This window comes from Mixophyes fleayi, chromosome 3, assembly GCF_038048845.1.
Source record: "Mixophyes fleayi isolate aMixFle1 chromosome 3, aMixFle1.hap1, whole genome shotgun sequence".
Taxonomy (NCBI): domain Eukaryota; kingdom Metazoa; phylum Chordata; class Amphibia; order Anura; family Limnodynastidae; genus Mixophyes; species Mixophyes fleayi.
In genome coordinates this window covers 155,000,962-155,022,101 of record NC_134404.1, presented here as the reverse complement: position 1 = coordinate 155,022,101, position 21,140 = coordinate 155,000,962, and the positions used below count along the sequence as shown (strand labels likewise).

General features: G+C 38.0%; 1 protein-coding gene across 12 annotated transcripts in view; it reads right to left on the bottom strand.

The window, feature by feature from the left end:
* The window catches only part of RIMS1 (regulating synaptic membrane exocytosis 1), a 244,091-nt gene that overhangs the window by 126,682 nt on the left and 96,269 nt on the right, over positions 1 to 21,140 (bottom strand). For 8 of the 12 annotated variants that reach the window (XM_075202602.1, XM_075202603.1, XM_075202604.1 and 5 more), the window contains 2 exons: positions 11,786 to 11,898; positions 4,206 to 4,372 (listed from right to left, as the gene is read on the bottom strand). The exons of the other annotated variants lie outside the window; for them this stretch is intronic. In XM_075202602.1, coding sequence (XP_075058703.1) covers positions 4,206 to 4,372; positions 11,786 to 11,898 — 280 coding nt within the window. The remainder of the gene's footprint in view (positions 1 to 4,205; positions 4,373 to 11,785; positions 11,899 to 21,140) is intronic. 12 annotated transcript variants of the gene reach the window in all.

The window sequence follows — 21,140 nt, the reverse complement described above, 5'->3', positions numbered from 1 at the left end:
CACAGTGATGAAAAAAGGGGCACAGTGTGATAAAGGGGCACAGTGTGATGAAGGGGAACAGTGTGATGAAGGGGAACAGCGTGATGAAGAAGGGACACAGTGATAAATGAGGGGCGCAGTGTGATGGAGGGGACACAGTGTGATGGAGGGGACACAGTGTGATGAAGGAGGAAGCACAGTGATCAAAAAGGGGAATAGCATGATTAAAGAGGGGACACAGTGATGAAAGAGGGAACAATGTGTGATGAAAGAGGGCCTAGTGTGATTAAGGGGCAAAAGCAAAATGAAGGATGGGGAAAATATTACATAGATATTCTTAATTTATATTATTAATATAGCAACACATATTTTCTGGTTATATTTGTATTTATGTATGTATTTATTTGTATTACCCTCTTTATTAAAGTTTATTATGATTTGTATTAAAAGAAGAAAAGCATTATTGAAAGAACAAATAATTTATAAAAGAGGAGGGTACAAATTTATTTTTTGCAGGGGGATGCCAAACATGCTAGCGTCAGCTCTGGTAGGCATACATGTTTATTAGCTATATAGTCAGTGAGGTAAAAAATAAATACATCAATAAGACCATCTTTTTCTAGATTTGTGTTGATCCAGAGAAAAGCAAAAAACAGTGAGAATACAGCCAATTTAACCTTAAAAATCCTTCTTAACTTGTCATAAGGCAATTGTATTAAATCATTGGTTCAATTAACAGAAATAATGGGTTCAAGAAAAAAATTGACAAGATACTTAAAGGGAAAGGTCTTAGATTTGGAGTACTTGTGGAATTGTATACAGCAATTAGGAAGCCATGGTAAATGAGGTAAAATCTAGATAAAACTTAATCAGAAGTAGAGTGCCTTTTGTTGTACATCTTATGTGATCTATCATACATTTATTTGATTATTTCGGTTTACCACATTTAGGACTTTTTCCATTTCCAGAAATTGTACTTATTTGTACAGTTCTGAATACTAGGTAGAATATCCCAAAATATGGCTGTTTAGGTGAATGCCATATATATTCAAAATACTTCATAGGTAAAAGAACTGATGTTTACTTGTTGTGCAATAAACTCACATATTGTTTGTACAGTCCAATGGAAATACTGCATAAATACATTAAATTAATCATATGTTATAATGACATATCCTAAATAAATGTTCAGGTGGGGAAAATAGTATAATTTAAAACTTTTCAAAAGAATAATGTTGTTGTACTTTTCCTGAAATGGTGCACGATGACTGGCTAAATTAAGCTAACACAGGTTAGTAAACAACTGCAGAAACAAATGCTTAACTACAGAAGAAGACTTGAACAACTCTGGGAAAGGTCTCTTTTCTGTGCTTGAACTTTTATAAATGAAACAATCGCACCAGAATTGGGAGTATTTATTTTTTAAGAGTGCAGAGATTTTCTCCATGATGGGCAAGTATCAGATTTTGTTAATAATTTGTCCTCGGGGAGGGGGTCAATGTGTGGTGACCAAGCATCTGGCAATGTTGAGAATACGCATGGAGAGCTTTTCAGAGGTCTTACCCAACCCCTCCAATGGATCTAAGGGAAGGACAACCCGATGTGGACAAAATATACTATCTCACCACAACCTCCCAAATATTGCTCGTAAGGTGTTCCTTATATCTTCTTTAACCTATCAAGGACCTGGCAACCACCTATAATATATTTTATAGGCATTCTCATTGATCAGATTGGAGTTTGAAGACTTGCAAGACTCTCTGCTTCACAGTTGACTAGGTGTCCTCCCTCTGGTGGTTGGCTCAAGTCAACTCCAAACTGGTCTCATGTTTCAGGATGGCAGCCTGTTTAGCTGTTACGAAAAGATTATAGAAAATAGAGATAATACCCTTTGTGCGTGCATAATGAACTCAAGTGGAGTCAGATGCTTAGTTATGTCAGGTTTAGGGAGGGAGTCGACAAAGTGCTTCCCCTGCAAATATGCAAATGAGTTATCTGCTAGCAGGTCACATTTTTATTGTAGGAAAGCCAGAGTGGTCCACTGATCATGTTTCAAAATGTCAAAAGCATCCTAATGCTGCTTTTGAATCAAGTTAGAAAGAAGGGAAACTTATTCCAGAGGGGCTTAAAGGGAGAGGGGAGGAAAGTAGTCCCAAAGTGGAATTGACAGTGATCCCACACACAGCATGTAAAAGCAATGAATAGGTGCGACCACATCAGAGAAGGCCTAGCTATATCAGGTATGTTCATCAATGGTGATGGGGAGAGAATTTTACAGGAGGAGGTTTCCAGATTTACCCATCTCGGAGCATGTTTATTTGCAAATCAGGCCACAGCATGGCTCATGTGAGTCGCTAGGTAGTATAAACGGACATCTGGATAACCTCTTATTATGGGCCTATGCAATGTAACGAACAGAGTCTGAAAAGATAGAGCAGGCAAGGCTGCAGACTTAACAAAGTGCCAATATGTGGTCCAACCATGAGATAATTTCTGCCACCTGAGCAGATAAAACTTGATTGATTTAATGATCCGGAAAAAGTTTTCTACATAGAGAGAATCATGCCGGGATTTTTTTTTTTTTTCTGTAAATGGCAAAGCATTTTATTTTAATATGCTTTCAAGAGAAATTATAGCTGCACTATAATCTGAAATGGCCAGATAAATGAAGAGAATGTTGAATAAATTTGGGAGGGGTACATGGGGGAAGGTCAATGTAAGGAGTACTATTTAGCAGCATATTGATAAATAGGAAATGCTTCCTAGAGTCAGGTTCTAGAGATACACGATCAGCCCTTAGTTGAATACAAATATTATATTATAGTGATTTACTAAAACAGTCCAAGTATGGACTGATCCTGCTACTCAGTCTGAGCACTGAGTTTAGTTTCCAATTTGATAAGATGTGGGAAGCTACACTGGACATATCTGTCCATCCATACTTGAACTGATGACAGGGAGACAGGCCAAAAGTCGTCTGCCAGATGGATTTTCAGGTATGCACAATGACAATAAAACTGATTTCCGATCATTTTCAAGCACTGTGCTCATTTTCTGCTCATGCCCACAACAATACCAGGTCAATTGGCAGCTTTAAATAAAGTATGTTAATAATAATAATAACAACAATTTTATTTGTCTATAAATAATACATAATAAACATATAAAGGATTAACAGAGTACAGAACACCAGCATTTTATTTTCTTTTAGAAAATTTAGGGGCTTTAATGAAATGTTTAAGTAAACGGGTAAGTCTTTAGTCTGCTTTTAAAGATTTCTAGAGTGTGGGCTTGGAGGACTGTACGAGGCACTGAATTTCAAAGTGTAGGAGCTGTCAAGCTAATAGCTTGAGCCCTACATTAAGTATGGGAGATTCTAGGAACTGTTAGTAGCCCTTCATCTGTCGATTGAAGTGAGAGACTGGGATTGTAGCAAATCAGAAGCTCATATACCCAAGACACTGGTTGTTTAGGTCTTTGAATGCCAATAAGCGAATCTGGAAACTAATTTGCCATGTAACAAGCAGCCAGTAAAGGGAATGGAGAACAGGTGTTATGTGGCAGGGGTTGGGTTGGTTAGTTAACAAGCTTCCGGGAGAGGGGGCGTGACTGGAGGGTGGGAGAGGGCGGGGCGAGGCCAATCACGTCATTTTGGCCTAGCCCCCCGCAAAAACGTAATTTACATCGTGGGGGCGGGGCCAAAATGATGCGATTGTCTTCGCCCCGCCCCCTCCCGCCCTCCAAAATGGCGTGATTCACCGAGAATCGCGTCAAATGAGAGTTGGCAAGTATGGTTAACAGCCTGGCTGCTGCGTTGTGTACCAGCTGCAAGAGATGCAGATCTTTTTCTGGGAGGCCCAAGTAAAGTGTATTGCAGTAATGCAGTAAATTTTATTTTAAGAAAATAAAAAAAATAAAAAATGTTTGCATCTATGTTACTAAACGACTCTCATTGTACGTACTTATGCCTTCTATGTCCTTATTTTATAGTACAACCTGAAGAAATGCTGTACTTCAGTTGTTTGTATTAATAGAAAATAAAAATAGATAATGTACTGAACTGTCTACATTGCTAATTTTCATTGCAAGGAATTATTCATTTAACAGAATATACCTACACTATTTCTAAATCTTACCAGCCATATGTTCATTAAGTTTACATTTTTGACATGTCATTTATCAAAGCACATATTATGGTAACAAGATGTTTTTTTTTTATCACTCACCATAGCCTTCTGCTTGGACGTTCAGATTGCTCGGACAAAAAGCTTGTGCTGCTGAGGCGTGAGGCACTACTGGTACGGGAAATGGCTGACACATCACTGACATCACTATCTGATGATTTGGCTGAGACGTTATCACAACTTCTGTATTGATCTTTATGCATGTTATACTAGAGGCAGAGAAAACACTGTCTTAAAAGAGATTTTTTTCAAGTAAAAATAAACTGTTCGATATAAGTCATCTAGAATTTTTTCCCCACTTCACATAACCAGTCTCAAGTTATATTACATTAATTAACAGACTTGTGGTAGCTGATTTAGCCCTATCCTTATATACACTCAAAATGCAAGTATAATATAATTGAATATCTTATAATATAATTGAATATGTTTTATAGCATACAACTGTATCCTCATCTGTCCTTCTTGTTTCATTTAGCAACACAATTTAACAATGTACAGAAAAAGATTATTGTTTCTGCAGGTGTGACATAAGGATGAAAGAGAATACATTTAAAAAGCATGTTTCAAAAGATGTTCCGAAAACCAATATTTAATTATACTATTGTTTTATCTGAAACGTGAGGACTATTTGAGCTTTGTTCTCATGCTCAATTTACCAAATCACAAAAAGTGATAAAATATACAAATAGTGCTGATATACTTATAAATTACTGTAAATGATATCTGTTTAAACAGTAAGCGATGTCATCGCTTATGAATAGTGAGTTCTGATATCATCACTTCAGTGTTTATTAGGAAAACTGCATTAAAATGACTAATGTACTATTTACTGTAAATAATTTTGGATATTAGAAGTATCCTCAGATTTCAGTAACCTGTAATATAATTTACAGAAGAGCACGCATTATCTCATATATACATATATTAATGTATTGTGTAAAGAAGTACAATCTATAATGAAGAAACTAGGAGCTGTAAGGTTAGCGTGTAATACAGGCTGATACAGTAGTACTATATTCATATCTAAAAGAATTTATATTATCATTCTAACTAGTAAAAACAACATTACACTATGGGACCATTCCATAAAACTGAAGGAGTCTATCAGTGGACTGAAACATGGCTAAACACTAGAGAAGCTTCCCACTTTATGTAAAACTTATTTTTTTCCCCACATGACAGTTTCACTTAGTATCCCAGACCTTAAAATTGCTCCAGACTTCTGCAGTCCTGGCTCTATAACTATCTTTATCAAAGTGTAAATATGATATACTACATGTAAATATTAGCACAATATTTAATAAAATATAATAAAATGTGTTTTCAATTAATTCAGCCTAAGTCTGCCACAAATGGTTTGTAACTACCATAAAACCTAATAATGGATTAGTTGCTGTGGTTTTATTGCAGTTTTGTACTTTTGAGCCATGTTCATAAATTTTTAAATCTGAAAGGTAATATACAAACCGGTAGAATGTGGCTTGCTATGTATTTTATTATGTGTAAATGTGTCCATTTGCTTTTGGGAACAGCCCTGTAAAATGGCCATGTGCCTATGTTTGCTAAATTACAGTTGCACATGGAAATGAACATGGTGAAGAGTAAATGTGGCACTTCAAAGTCATGCCTACTGCCACTTTAATAGCACACCTTTCTTTATTTTCAACGCCAATATCATTATTAGTATCCTTTATTTAAAAATCACTGAAATATTACTTAGCCCTGTACAGAGAATGTGTATTCCTTTATGTCAGTCCACCCCACCATAAGGGGTGGTGGAAGTTTACTAGGCAACTAAGACGCCCCATTTCCAGGCCACTTACATTTTATAGACCTGTGGAGTGAGGGGGGAGAAGCAGAGGAGGGGCTCGTCTATCTCAGTGCTCCTCAGGGAAGCAGCATCAAAGCCCATGGCAGAAAGCGCAAAGTGCATGCTCAAAGAAATTTATATAATTAAACACACACCACTATTCCCACTGTCAACCAATGGGGAAGGAAGGAGCGTTTATCACCACTCAGTTTGTGGGCCCTGCAGGCAAAATAAAAGGCTAAATGAGTGAAATTATGTCACTCATTCAGGGCTTGATTCCTTAAGACACGCAAAACGAAAGTAATGTGCATTTTTTAAAAGAAAAAAAATGAACGTAAATCAGGCACAGGCACGTCCGTATTCAACTAGCAGCAAATCTGAAGAAACGTCTCTTGTTGAACTCAGACGTAAGAGCGCTCCACTTAAACGGCATTTGCCGTACTGAAACAGACACAACACAGCACAATGCAGAATACAAACAATACATATGCATAATATAAAGTCCCTGCACAAAAAAAGGTATTTTAATACTGTTACCTGTTAATAATATAGGGCCTGATGTACAGTCGGACACACGACCGACTCATTAGCGCTAAAAGTGCTTTTGCTCTCAGAGCTGGATCTCCCCTTGCATCTCTCTACGCTTAGAAAGGTAGAACAGGGGGAGGTAGTTGGTGAGCCCAACAATGTAAAGGCGTGCTCACACTCTTTATTTGCTATGCTGAGGGGGAAGTGGCCACAGTTAGGTGTCTCTAGGAGACGTATCTCTTGTGGGTACTTCTCCATGGTGCAAAATGTGTGCTGATGATGATGACCATCAGCACTGACCTTGCTGTAGTAGAAAATAAATAAATAAAATAAAAACCAACATGCCCCCCCCATGTTGGTACTATCAAAATTGGAGGGACAAATAGTGTAAGGTCCCCCCAAATTTACTAATGCCAACATAAGGCAATGGCTGGGCAGGTGGCACTATAGACGTGAAATCAGCAGCGTGGGGTCCTATTGCTATGCCAAACCAGCCCTAGGATGGTTAGCACAGGGCTGGCACCCCCTACATTTAACCAACCCCATGCTGATAGCATTAGGGCTTTTCCCACACACCTGGGGTGGTGGGTGTGGGGTAATACTAACTGTTTAATTGTAAAAAATCTATTTTCTCCCTGATGCACTGCAGGTCCCTGAATGCCCAGGCTGACATTAAGTGTTTGGGAATGCTTGCATTTGTAGTACTACAAGCACCAGCATACTGCGACTGCGACTGCGAAGGCATGCTTACACTTGGGGAACCACAACTGTAGTGCACCAGAGAAAAATGTAAATAAAACACAAAGAAGTGTAAAAATTATGTTATTTGAAATAAAACACCCCAACACATCCCTCATTCACCCTCTTTATTGAGGACCTAGATTCAGGCTCTTCAACAATAAATCTAGGGATCCTGGGCTTGGCAAAATAAAAAATCCTCATAAGCGATACAATACTAGCTGCTAAGAGCTCCCGTCGCATATTAGCTCAGTACAGTCATATATATAATTTGAGGATTTCCCACGGCCTGAGTCCAGGGCTTGAGTTCAAATGATACGAATGATGCCCAAACTTTGAATTGGAGGCTGCTGCGCGTGCTTGTCCTTGGCACCACCTTCCTGTACCTCGACTACGTAAATACACCCCTTCTCTTGTCCATTCCACCCTTCCCTATACATCAGTTCCCACCCTGTCTCACAAACCACCTTCCATAAGCATCACCACTTCTTTAATGGTTTTCTGGATCATTATTCACAAGCTCAGGTTGTTGCTTTGCAATATAAAAACCCAGGCATAGGGTTGAATGTACATGTCTATGGGCCTGATTCATTAAGGATCGTAATGGCGATTTTGTGCGTACAATCCGCAAAATCACTCTGCGCATGCGCAGAACCAGCTTATACGCCACAGAAAGCAGCAACATCCAATTCATCTTCAAGCACAAAGGACACTTACTACAGCCTATGATTTCTGGGAGGGAACAGGTCGAAGAAGGGGCATTTAACCATAGTCAATATACAGTAAAGGATGTCCTAGAACTAGATAGAGGGATGTGGAGATCTCAATTATGAGAAGAAGCTGTCATTTATATTTACACTGGAGGAGCTGATCATTGTTTATTAATAATGGCTCATAAAGAATATTCTGTGACAACTTGTTCAGTGTAAGATTCAAAGCGATAACAAGAGGCCAACCCTAGTGGCTGAAAGAAAAAAGATTATGAGACACATTTGGAGATAGACCTATGTCTATTTTTTCCGTCCTGTACATTTCACCTCCTTAGAACCGGACAAACAAAAGGAGGATGGGCAAGGGTGGACAAGCGTAGGTTAAATACAGTAAGGCCATGGTCATGTAACACAATTAGATGTGGATGCATCAGCAGATACACCTTTATTGGAGGCGTCTCTCTTTCCGGTGCTGGAGGGCAGGTGCAACGATACTCAATGATGATGAAACTATCAGCAGCACTAGCTAGCTGCTTCTAATCGGCTAACTGTGTACTTAACACTCCAAATGATAGAAATTAATTAATTAGAGCGCTTACCATTTTACTTCTGTATGTGTGACAGATTGGTCTTTTCTAATGATATCTAAATGTTGGCACTGGAGTAGAAAAATGGATGTTGGTAGCTGAAATCAAATATGCCCAACAGTGAAATCTATTATGCAGACTTGCAATCCATGTTAGAAAAATATAGTGACAATTGATTTGCAATCACTGTGTGTGGGTCCACTGTTTATCTGTAAGAGTCTTACAAAGTAGTTAAGAGATATTTCTGAGGAAATAAGCATCACTGCTACTAAAGCCCTGTGAGAGGCCTATACTTTCTGCATTCATGTGATCTAAGTATAACAGCTAACATGCTAATCCAGCCTCTGACTGTTTTGTGTTGAGTCTAACAACCTCAGTCAATGCTCTGTCCACTACCCAGCAGTCCTGATCCAAAGTAAGCTAGATTTACCAACAAAGAGGAGCTGCAGCAGATGCACACTACACCCAGAAACAGCCCATAAAGGATCCTGGTGGTGGCAGCAACTATCCTACTATAACTGTTCAAACTTATAGTTGGTGAATGGCTGGTTTGACCTAGTGGCACTAGTAGAAGTGGTCAGTAATGACAGGTTATTGATGGTAATCAAAACCACCAACAATCTGTAAAACCACCAACAATCTGTAAAACCACCAGCAGGGTGTCAAAGTAAGCCCATTTTGTCACAAGCATAACTACTTTACTTCCATTTAAACTTACTAGAGTAAACACAAGAAATGTTTCTATAAATAAAATAGAGGAAAGAATAGTCCAAATCTACCAAAATCTACCCTAGTCATTACAAGGGAAACAAAAAAGTACTAAGTTTTATTGGGAGTCCATCTGCACACTAAAAACATGTGAGTTGATGGAATTACATTCATAACATAAAATGTAAATTGAAAAATGATATGAACTCTAGTAAAGCAGATAGTGATTTCATTGAGAGAGTCTTTCTCCCACTGAGTTGAGTTGGAGTTAAGCAATCCAGATATGAACTGCACCCACCTTAAACCCTTTGATTAATGGAGAGCTGAGTGGTCATAATAACATTAAAAAGAATTGGTGCCATTTGAGATAATGAGGGAGAAAATAGATTCAATTTGTTAAGAGAAAGGGATACAATGTCAATAATGATTGTATTGTAGGGTAACACATGTGTTCAACTCAGCAGACAAGAACTTCCAGTGAACACTTCTCTACATCCAGAAGACACAAGCAGAGAAGGGCTTTTTAAAATGTTATACTATATATATTAAAATGTATTTCCTCCTAAAAAAAAACAAAGCATGCCCGATCACTGTTTTCATAGTATTTAGGTAGGGAAGAAAAGAACATGAGATACCTACCACTCAAATATTGACATCTCCACACACGATATATAAAGTTTTTACTTGAGATCAAGGGATAGATTTACTAAAACTTCTAAAAAGGAAAAGTGGAGGTGTTGCCCACAACATTCCGTAGGGTCTCTAGCCTGATCAAATCAATTGATTAACAAGGGACACATGCAAGAGGAAAGAGTGAGAATTATTACATTTAAATGCAATTAGTGCAGTCCTGGTAGATACATTTTCATATATGTGACTGATCAGTTCATTTGGCTAGTTTATGTCACAGTATATTTATGGGTAATTAGATCACCATTGCGTTTCAAGTCAGAATTTGCTCTGAATCAGCCACACGTCCCCCTTCTGCTGATATCCTTATTTGTTAAAAGCCCAGACTTACAAGGTATTCAGGCACTGATGTACATTATACAACCAAGTCTCCTATCAACTACCACATTAGCTGTGCATAGGAATGATGTGGGTAAAGTAGTAAAGGAGAGTCTTCTGATACTGCACAAAGTATGCACACAGCATACATACTACCATAGTATATTAGAGGAGAGTGGAAGCTCACATAGAAATTATACAGATTACAGGTGATGCCTACCGTTAAAATAGCATATAATTCTGCATTGATAATGCAAATACATCCAAGGTGATTTACATAATCTTTACCGCTGTATGTTTATTTGCATGGTTGTTTTTTTTTTTTTTTAAGTGGAGCTCAAACTTGCGAGCTGCTACAGAATGCATCAGGTGAATATTTCATATAGTGGCCAACATGTGTCTTTCAAATTAATGTATATACTGTACAAGGGTTTCTAAAGCCCTTAAAATAAAACAAAACAACCACATTTTTAAAACGCATAAATGATTATGTGTTATCAGATACATAATGACAACACATTTGACATCATATTACAGTTAATTCACTTGCTATCTGGAACAGACGTGCTAGTGACATAACAATCCATAAACTGTGTAAAGTCTGAGTATTCCAATAGTGGTATATCCAACATACACAAGAATGTCCTTAGGCAATTAGAATAAAGGAGTGTTGATGAAAGTGTGAGAACTCCCAGTCGACTAAATATTATTGTAAAAGAGATCTCCGCACTATTTTTGCTTTTTAATTCACACCCCTCATTCCCTTAGCATCAAAATGATTTGAAAATTATTGTTGTGGGGTTTTTTATTTTGAAAAGTAAGCTCTTAGGGGAGGGGTCTCCTGCTCGGGACTGTTATTCATTTACAATAAATTGGGCGATAGGAATAAAAAAATAAATCTTTAATGTACCTTATTTTATAATATTTTGGGTTTTGAGCAATAAATAGGTTTTTTCTTGGCTAAGGAAATCATTTTGCAACATTTCATTTTCAAGTGCACCCCTCCCTATTCCAAGACATGTATTACAAGACAGCCAAATTTGGAGGCACTTATAAAAAGTAGTGCACAGATAATCAATAACCACCAATCAGATGTTTACTTTCATTTTATAACGATTACAAGAAAACAATGACAGACTCTGAACTAAACAATTACATATGCACCATTTTCCATACATAAATATAAAGTGCCAAAGTCTATCAAAAGTGTGTCAACACTAATTAACAATCAAACAGCATAAGGATAAGTAGAACTAATAAAACTCTCACTAAAGAGTAGACATGTTCGCACATTCTTAAAAAAAAGACCTTGCGTTTAGCTCGGACTTTTCGGATATCTGAACTCCTCGGTAAAGGCAATAAAGTATTATTTTCAAATTGATGTCAACTCTTGCGGGAGAATTGTTTTATTAATGCTGCATATCTCCTGTTGATTTGATTGGTCATTGTATAAAAATACTTACAATAGTTAATAAATAATACTTTATCTTCTATCACACTGAAGTATAACTTGTGAAGTCCAGCGCTTACCTTGGAATATTGCTCTCTCTCAAGTTCTTGACTGGAACTAGACCCAGCTGTCTGCTTATACCGCTGAACCTTTATTTTCATTTGTCTTGCACGTTCTTCCACTAAGAAATTTGCTGAAAAATAGGTGAAACTTATTTAAAAGAAGAAATATTGATGAATGATGTAACATGTTATCTATTTTAACTGTATTATTATTGCATGACTTGTAATCAAAACAATCCCAAAAATGATGGATATTTTTGCTTTTGATTTTGTTCACTCTAATTTGCATCATTATAAGAATATTTGATACCATCGGTTCTCCAGATGATCAACTTATACAGTATACTGGAATTATATTATCAATGACAATATTGATCATAATTATATTAAGATATCACCTCTTATCCCATGCCACTAATCATTTTATCACAAGATCCCAAATATGATAGAAAATTCTATCCTTTGCTTAAAACAGCTGGGATCTGCTAAGGTCACAATAGAAATATGAAGGGAGACTGTACAATAATGGTGCTACTGTCTTCTACAAAAAACACAATACAAACACTGGTTTATCTAATTTTAAAAAAGAAATTACAAGCTAGAAATGTGAATTACTAATTGTACATTAAATACATATATTCTAAAACATATACAATATACTATAAAATGTCAACTAGTCTATTTCTATTGGTACTGTGACTCGATTTGCTACATTAACAATGATTTACATAAAAAAAAAAAATTGGTAAATGTTTTTTTGCAGTCTTAGATCAGAAAAATTCCAGCACATTTTGCCTTTCCACAAATCAAGCTTTACACATTTCTATAAGTCTTCCACATTTATTGTTACAAATCCATTAATCAAAATCATGTCACTCCCATGCCGTGAGCATCCTTGTTCTAAAGATCATACCTGATTCAACAGAGAAACTTCCAATCAAGGCTACTCAGTGTTGAAATACCTAAACCATTAGGCAGAATGCTCCAGAATTGATCATTGAAAACAGCTACTGTAAGTTCTGCTCCCAAATTTAAAACACAAGAGTTCTGCACACTTAAAATTTTGTTATTATGTTTTGCCCTTCGAAAACACATCATGGGTTTTATATCGCCTTTTCGAATATTGTCAAAAACATTTTCAGCATACATTTATAAGCTGGCAGCAAAATAGTCTGTCCCTTTTTTTCTGTTTATTTATTGAATGACATACAGTAAATCACAACACACAATTCCTAGTTATAGAGAATATATTGTCTACTTATGAATGAGTCCAGTAGGGATACTAAAGGTGACACAATAAGTTTTTTTTTTTAGGTATTTTTGTATTTTCACTAAAGCTTTACATGAAAATATATAATAATATAATAGCAATATTACATTTTCCTATATAAGTTTTTTGTAACCTGCAAATCAATTACTTCTTGTAACAATTTGCATCTTCTCTTGCAGATCGCTATATACTGCAGGTAGCTATTGGAGCTGTGTGAAGTTGTGCTAGTGTAATATTACCACTAGTGGTGTGCCAATACCAACTTCTGCTTATGTTTATTGATCAGGAACATAAATATTTTTGCTGTAAGCCAAGGCCATTCACCTGTCCATCAAGGTTTTCTGTGGTCGCTATGATCCCCTATAGCTTTTTATCTGGTTATTAAGTGTATAATGTAGACACACTATACAAACTGACAGCATAATAAATGTTATGGCTACAACTTAACAAAAGAAAATTAAAAACAGTTAGGAGAAGGCTAACTGTAATTCATTGCAACCAGACACTAGTTCTACACACTCTCCCTAGCTTAAAATTGGATAAATTGGTAAGTACTTTAAAAGAAAAATATATTAAAAGGTATCTTCACATAAAGATAAAAATTAACTATGGGCAGTACATAGTAAAATGATAGTACTAAACTCCAGATTTCCCCCATTGTCCCTCTTGGCTGCAAGACTATTCTCCAAGCCATTCAAGGAAGGTAATAGTAAACAAACTCTAGTTGAAAGTGCACCCTGCTATGCTAGCTTATGTGCAGCGAGATACGTCCAGGTTGACTTTTCCCCTTTTTAAAAAACAAAGTAGGTATAGATTAAAGAGGGGTTGTAGGAGGGTAAAGTATACCTCACATCTTATCGTGTCAAAATGTACTAACCATACGGAAATGCAGGTCAAAATGCTTAATAGGCTGTATCTTACCCACACCAGACTACTCACAATATGGCCTTCCCAGTCAAAATTTTGTTGGCAATGGCGTACTCAGGTGGGTGTTGTTATGCATGTCCAATTATTCACCAAATATTGAGAGAAGTTTCTAGTTTAATATCTACTGTACTTGGAGAGACCATCACTCCAGACCCCGCATTGTGGCTTCTACATATATATGACTGTCCCGAAACAGGGTACATATGTCTTAGGAAATGTTTTAATTGTGACTAGAGCCGCAATAGCTCAAAATTGGAAGAATTTCTCTCCTCCCACTACGGCCAAAATTATCTTTAAGATTAAATTCAGTTTTGGTATGGAGATGATAGATATGCCTTATTCCTCCTCTGCTTCTGCTCCTCTTAATAAAACGTTTAAATGACTTGGATATATCGCAGAAGAAATTGGCCCTGGCTCTCTCTCTCTGATCCCCCGGTATTCGATTTAATTGAATCTCCTCAACCTTACATGTTTGATGCTGTTCGCAATCTGCTGGTGCAGTTAGGTTATGTTAAGTGCTAAGTGTTGTGTTCTCAATTTTGTATTGTATACAGTTTTTATGGTTTTTTTCTTGTGAATGTTAAAAATGTGTCCTTTCATTTGTGTATCCTCTTCCCCTCTTGTTGTATTCCCTTTATCCCTCCCATTCTTTCTGTACCCCATTACTTATCTTTGGAAAAATTCAATACAAATTATTGATGACAATAAAATGATGTAGGTGATTCAAGAGTATGGAAAATAAGGCAGTCCCAATTTTTCATGCATTTACCTGAAATTTTCCAAAGAAAAACAGAAGGTGTTTATGAGCTCATTTTTAAAATCCCATCAGTGTTTTGAACATTATCTAAAGTATAAAATCACTTAAAATAAGCTCCAAATATGTCGTTCTAAATATGACCTTCAGATGGAGAATTTGCCTTTAATTTTTTTAAAGTGTTAAAAATGCAATATAATGTAAGCATTTTGTACTATTAATTATTAAAATTTATTAAAGTAATGGCCTAATTCATCATCCAAAAAATAATATTGGAGTTGTGTGAAGAAAAAGTGTTTTTGTTCATTGCAACCAATCAAATGCTTGCTTTTATTTACTATACTGCAGTAAAAAATCACAGCTATAATCTGACTTGCTACTTTAGGCAACAGCGCTTTTTCCACACAGGCACTTTCACATTTGGATAGAGAATACCTCTCAACTGTCCTAATTTAGGCGGGACAGTCCCAATTTGAGGGTTCTGTCACACTATCCTGATGAGGACAACATTGTCCCGTGGGTGGGAAAGTTGGGAGGTATTCTGTTGACTGTTGCTCTGCATGACAGACCAGTGGTGAATGGGTGCCATGCGCAGCAGTGAAGGTGTTTGGAGGGGAGAGGAGAGAACAGGACAGCCGAGTGGGTATGCCCCCAGGGTGTGGCCACATAACATGGCCACACCCCCATCCTGACGTACCCACAGTCAATTTCCCAAGGTCACCTACCCAAATGCATGGTTTAGAGGTATGGGTTATAGGTGTTAATACAATACCTAAAGCCTTTATCACAGCTTCATTCCACAAATCTGCAAATCTATTAATGGGGCAATCTGAACACTGTAAGTCTGGTAAGCATGAGAATGGGGAGCGCTTTCATTGTACATGTGTCAACAATGGGCAGGAGGGGTGGGCAAACATTCCAGTGGCCCTGTCTGTAAAGGCACATTCACACAAGTGTTTTTCGGACTGTGTTCCAATGAGAAAACCACAGGATAAATGCTGTCTGGTCTGTGCACATGGACAACAGTAATATATATGGCTAATATTGTGTCTACATAATTTTTATGTGATAACCTCTAAGATATCCATTAGGGCAGCATAGGTGCCATGCTATTTCCCCAGAGTTATTCTGCTTAGAAATCAACACAAAAAATTCTCCTGTGGACATACTGTAGCCAAAGATTACAATATAGGGTTACACTAAAAAATACACTATCCTGCACTCAATCCAAATCAATGCTGCCCAATAACCAGAGATGACACTGAAAGTCACTAATCTCTCACACAACTCTATGGCTACTTTCTTTTCTCACTTTAACAAATAAATATATATACATACAGACATACCTACATATACATATATATATATATATATCTACTATATAAAAGCCTAGTGGCGTGTGTCTGTGTGTGAAAAAAAGAAAAACCAAGCTGCAGCGCCACCTGCTGGGCGGAGTTATACACTGACCTACTAAATTCTTAGTGTGTGTGGGAAAAAAAACTCAGAAAGGGCTGAAATTTGGTATACTAAAATGTTTTTAATTTGTTAATTTAATTTGTTAATTGTTAAAAGTGTTTATAAAGATTTTAAAAAATATATATATATTTCTTGAAGGAGAAGTGACAGTTGGGAGTGGTTAGTGGTTGCCGGGGGTGACAGTTGGGAGTGGTTGGTGGTTGCCGGGGGTGCCAGTTGGGAGTGGTTGGTGGTTGCCGGGGGTGACAGTTGGGAGTGGTTGGTGGTTGCCGGGGGTGACAGTTGGGAGTGGTTGGTGGTTGCCGGGGGTGGGTGACAGAACGAGAGGAGTGTGATACTCAGGACCGCTGAGAAAGATCCCTGTGTCTGGATAGACATCTGGATAGATGTGGCAATAAAGATGAAGGATGAGGTGATGGAGAAAAATGATGAGGTGGTGACATGTGGACAAAACCACGTTAAAAAAAGGGCGCTTGCGTCGGGAAGTAACGCTCTTCCCCTGAGGAGGCCTGGGCTAGGCCCAAATGCATGACAAGAACCTTTTTAACACCTTAAGTAGCTTGATTTGACTAGAATGCATGAGTATCATGCACGGGTTAACTTGTATATATATCTACTATATAAAAGCCTAGTGGCGTGTGTCTGTGTGTGAAAAGAAAAAAACCAAGCTGCAGCACCACCTGCTGAGCGAAGTTATACACTGACCTACTAAATTCTTAGTGTGTGTGGGAATTTTTTTTTAGAAAGGGCTGAAATTTGCTGCAGCGCCACCTGCTAGGCGGAGTTATACACTGACCTACTAAATTCTTAGTGTGTGTGGGGAAAAAAACTCAGAAAGGGCTGAAATTTGGTATACTAAGATGTTTTTAATTTGTTAATTTAATTTGTTAATTGTTAAAAGTGTTTATAAAGATTTTAAAAAAAAATATATATATATTTCTTGAAGGAGAAGTGACAGTTGGGAGTGGTTGGTGGTTGCCGGGGGTGACAGTGGGGAGTGGTTGGTGGTTGCCGGGGGTGACAGAGCGAGAGGAGTGTGATACTCAGGACCGCTGAGAGAGATCCCTGTGTCTGGATAGACATCTGGATAGATGTGGCGATGTGGCGATAAAGATGAAGGATGAGGTGATGGAGAAAAATGATGAGGTGGTGACGTGTACAAAACCACGTTAAAAAAGGGCGCTTACGTCATGAAGTAACGCTCTTCCCCTGAGGAGGCCTGGCCTAGCCCCAAATGCATGACAAGAACCTTTTTAACACCTTAAGTAGCTTGATTTGACTAGAATGCATGAGTATCATGCACGGGTTAACTTGTATATATATATATATATATATATATATATATAGAAGAAAAAAACCTATAGAAGAAAAATGGAGGTAGAGGCGCACAATAGTGTAGTATGTTGGTAAAATGTTGGGATCACACAGAAACCCACAATAGGACCGGGAACACCAGTGGAGAAGAAACCAGCAAATGAATACTGTAATCAAACACCCAATGTAGAGATACAAGTTACAACTTGTTCTCAAATAAAGGTGGCTATGTTCACAGTATTTCCATATAATATATGTGAAAACACCCAGGACACATTTGTGTAGATATATGCGTACCAGATAGCGAAACTTTATAGTTTGTTGATGTAGATATCCTGCAGCTCATCAGAAACAGGTTACATGACTGGATGCACAAGGGTCTCTGGTGTCTGCAGTCGCCACACTGTCAGCTCGTGTATTCCGCTGGTTTGAATGTAAATATCCGCCCAGTCCAAGCACACGGAGCGTAGCTATTTGGTTAAATCTTTAAGTATTCCAAAATATTATGAAAAGGGTATTAAAATATAACAGTAAAACAATATGTCACCATGTTCTAATTGTTGACATATCAGTTGTTTCACTGTGACGTCTCCTCACGTAACTGCCCTCAGCCTCATGTGCTAGCTCCTCTGCGGCAGACTAAAACATTCAGTTATTTGACACTAATGTCCCCATCTACCCTTACTTTTTCTTCACTATTAACAATTTTGAAGTTGTATTTTCATCATAGCTGGGACCATGGTCAGGAGCTTCAAGACGGGTCGTTACCTTTGTTATGTCTCCCATTTTCCCTTGTTATTGCATTTTCCTGCATCCCTACCTCACTTTGTTACCTCAAAATGCCCAGGGAGACCCACTTAGATTTGTGTATTAGAAGAAATAATACACTCACTATTTTTAAATGTGCAAATATAATATATGTGCAGTCTGCATACTGTATAAAAACTGTGAAATATATCCTTATTTCACTAATCAACAAGGAAGCATACTCATACTGGATGTGCACCACAAAACATCTTGGTTTTGCTTCTTTCCTTTTACGGGAGACACCTCTGTAAATGTAAGTGCGTCTAGATGGCAAACTCAGAAGAGGCCACTATGTAAATGCCAGATGAAACTCCAATGTATTTTATTAAAGTAGACTTACTCAAAAATATCATTGAATTATACTTTTTAGGCTGTCATAAATGAAGCATAATAGTGAATACTGTTTATGTTAAATGTGTAATTGTTGTGCATATAGCTATAGATTTCTCAGGGTCAGCCTAGAAATGCATTTCTCAGCTTAAGCTGAAGCACACGATAGTGGCACATAATGGCTTCCATTAACATACAGGCTGAGGTCTGAAAACGGTTGTATCAGAGCTTGTGCTAAATTCATTTTGTAACATTTGTTGTGTGCCCCTCTGCACACAAAGGAGCACTCTAAACATGTGCCATCTCCACTCTTGTTTCAATAACCACGCTCTGCAAAAGGAAAATTACTATCAGGGCCGCCGAGAGGGGGGGGGAGCGGGTACTATTTACCCGGGCCCGGCCATGCCAGGGGGCCCGGACCGGGCCCCCACCGCTGAATTTTATTTTATTTTTTACACTTTTCTTTATTGCAATTTTTTTTTATTTTTGTCTTCTTTTTTTTTTTTTTTTTCCCGGGGAGGGGGGGGGGGGGGGGAGCTTGGGGTGTCCGACCCGTCCGTTGGTGGGGGGAGCTAGATAGTTAAAAAAAAAAAAAATTTACATATTCACCTGATCGCGCCGCCCTCCCTCCTCTCTGCTCGTTTCACACTGACTGTCGGGCGTGACGTCATCAAGTCACGCCCGACAGTCAGTGAGGAACGTCGCAGAGGGGACCAAGCAAGAAGAAAGAAGAGAACACAGAAGAAAAGAAAGAAACTAACAAGTAAGTAAAGAACAGAGAGTCAAGGGAAGGAAAGTAGAAAGGGAGAGTGTGACAAAGAAGGGGGAGAGATGTACAGAATGAAAAAAAAAGTGGGGAAAGATGTACAGAATGAAAAAAAAAGTGGGGAAAGATGTACAGAATGAAAAAAAAAGTGGGGAAAGATGTACAGAATGAAAAAAAAAGTGGGGAAAGATGTACAGAATGAAAAAAAAAGTGGGGAAAGATGTACAGAATGAAAAAAAAAGTGGGGAAAGATGTACAGAATGAAAAAAAAAGTGGGGAAAGATGTACAGAATGAAAAAAAAAGTGGGGAAAGATGTACAGAATGAAAAAAAAAGTGGGGAAAGATGTACAGAATGAAAAAAAAAGTGGGGAGAGATGTACAGAATGAAAAAAAAGTGGGGAGAGATGTACAGAATGAAAAAAAAAGTGGGGAGAGATGTACAGAATGAAAAAAAAGCAGGGAGAGATGTACAGAATGAAAAAAAAGTGGGGAGAGATGTACAGAATGAAAAAAAAGTGGGAGAAATGTACAGAGTGAATAAAAAGGAGGGGAAGCAGCATGGAGGGCGCAGTGTGAACATAAGGGGGCACAGTGTAGTGATGAAGGGGCACAGTAATGTGCACAGGGGGCTTGTTGCAATGTAGTGAGTGTGAGGTAGATGGTGGCAAATTAATGGGTGCTATTTTGTTTGTAGGGTGATGGGGAGGCAATTTAATAGTGGGGACTTAATTTAAGATGGGGTGGTTTGGGGGCTATTGAATGTGGGGATGAGTTTGGGGAGAATGAGGTCTATTTATTAAATGTGACTATGAGTTATTTAATGGCAGTGATGGTTGCGGGAAATAGGTATTGCTGTTTGCAGGAAGGGAATAGGTTTATTTATTAAATGTGAATACTATTATTTTAATGTTGGGGCTGGAGGAATGCCTAATTATTAATTGTGGGTGCTATTGATTTAACGCCGGGGCTGGCTGTAATTTTCTAAGTGTAGCCATTTTTTTTTCCAAATAGGTCCTTCAACATTCCAGGATCCAGACAAGCCACAACTAAAGAAACCAGCAGCCACAGGTGGAGAAAGTGAGAAGAACAGGTAGGAGAGAGCAGCAGAGTGTGTGAAATGTTGTGATTCTAGTAGGGACAATACCAATTTTTGGTGAGTGTTGTGCCCAATGTTAGGTGCAGGCCAAGACTGAACTGTTTGTGTACACACTGCATTCTTTGTATACTACACTGTGGTGGTAGATGTCCTGAAAGTCAGGAGTGCTTGGACATATGTGACGCTCCGGCGAATTGAGTGCCTAGTGATTTTGATGTTAGCCACGCCCCCAAATGCCTAACTACAACTTTGAAAAAATTTTTTTGCATGCTCAACTATAAGGGGGGGCCCCACAAATTTGTTGTACCGGGGCCCTGAATTCCTCTTGGCAGCCCTGATTACTATTGCAGTACTCCATGACTACTCAATACCCTGCCTCCGTCCAACTTTTCCCATCAGCTTGTACAAACTTCTGCTCATCCACAAACACTGCCATCTTGCTCCGCAATCTTCAGTGACAAAGTGCAGAGCAAAGCACATGGAAGCACCACAGCTGCTTCTGCACGTTGCACTTTAAAAGTGAACTCCATTGTGTTTAAACTGTACTTGTAGCTTTCTCTGTTGCATCCCTATTTTGTACATTAAATATACTTCAGCCATCTATTACACTGCTTACTGCTCCAGCCCCTCAC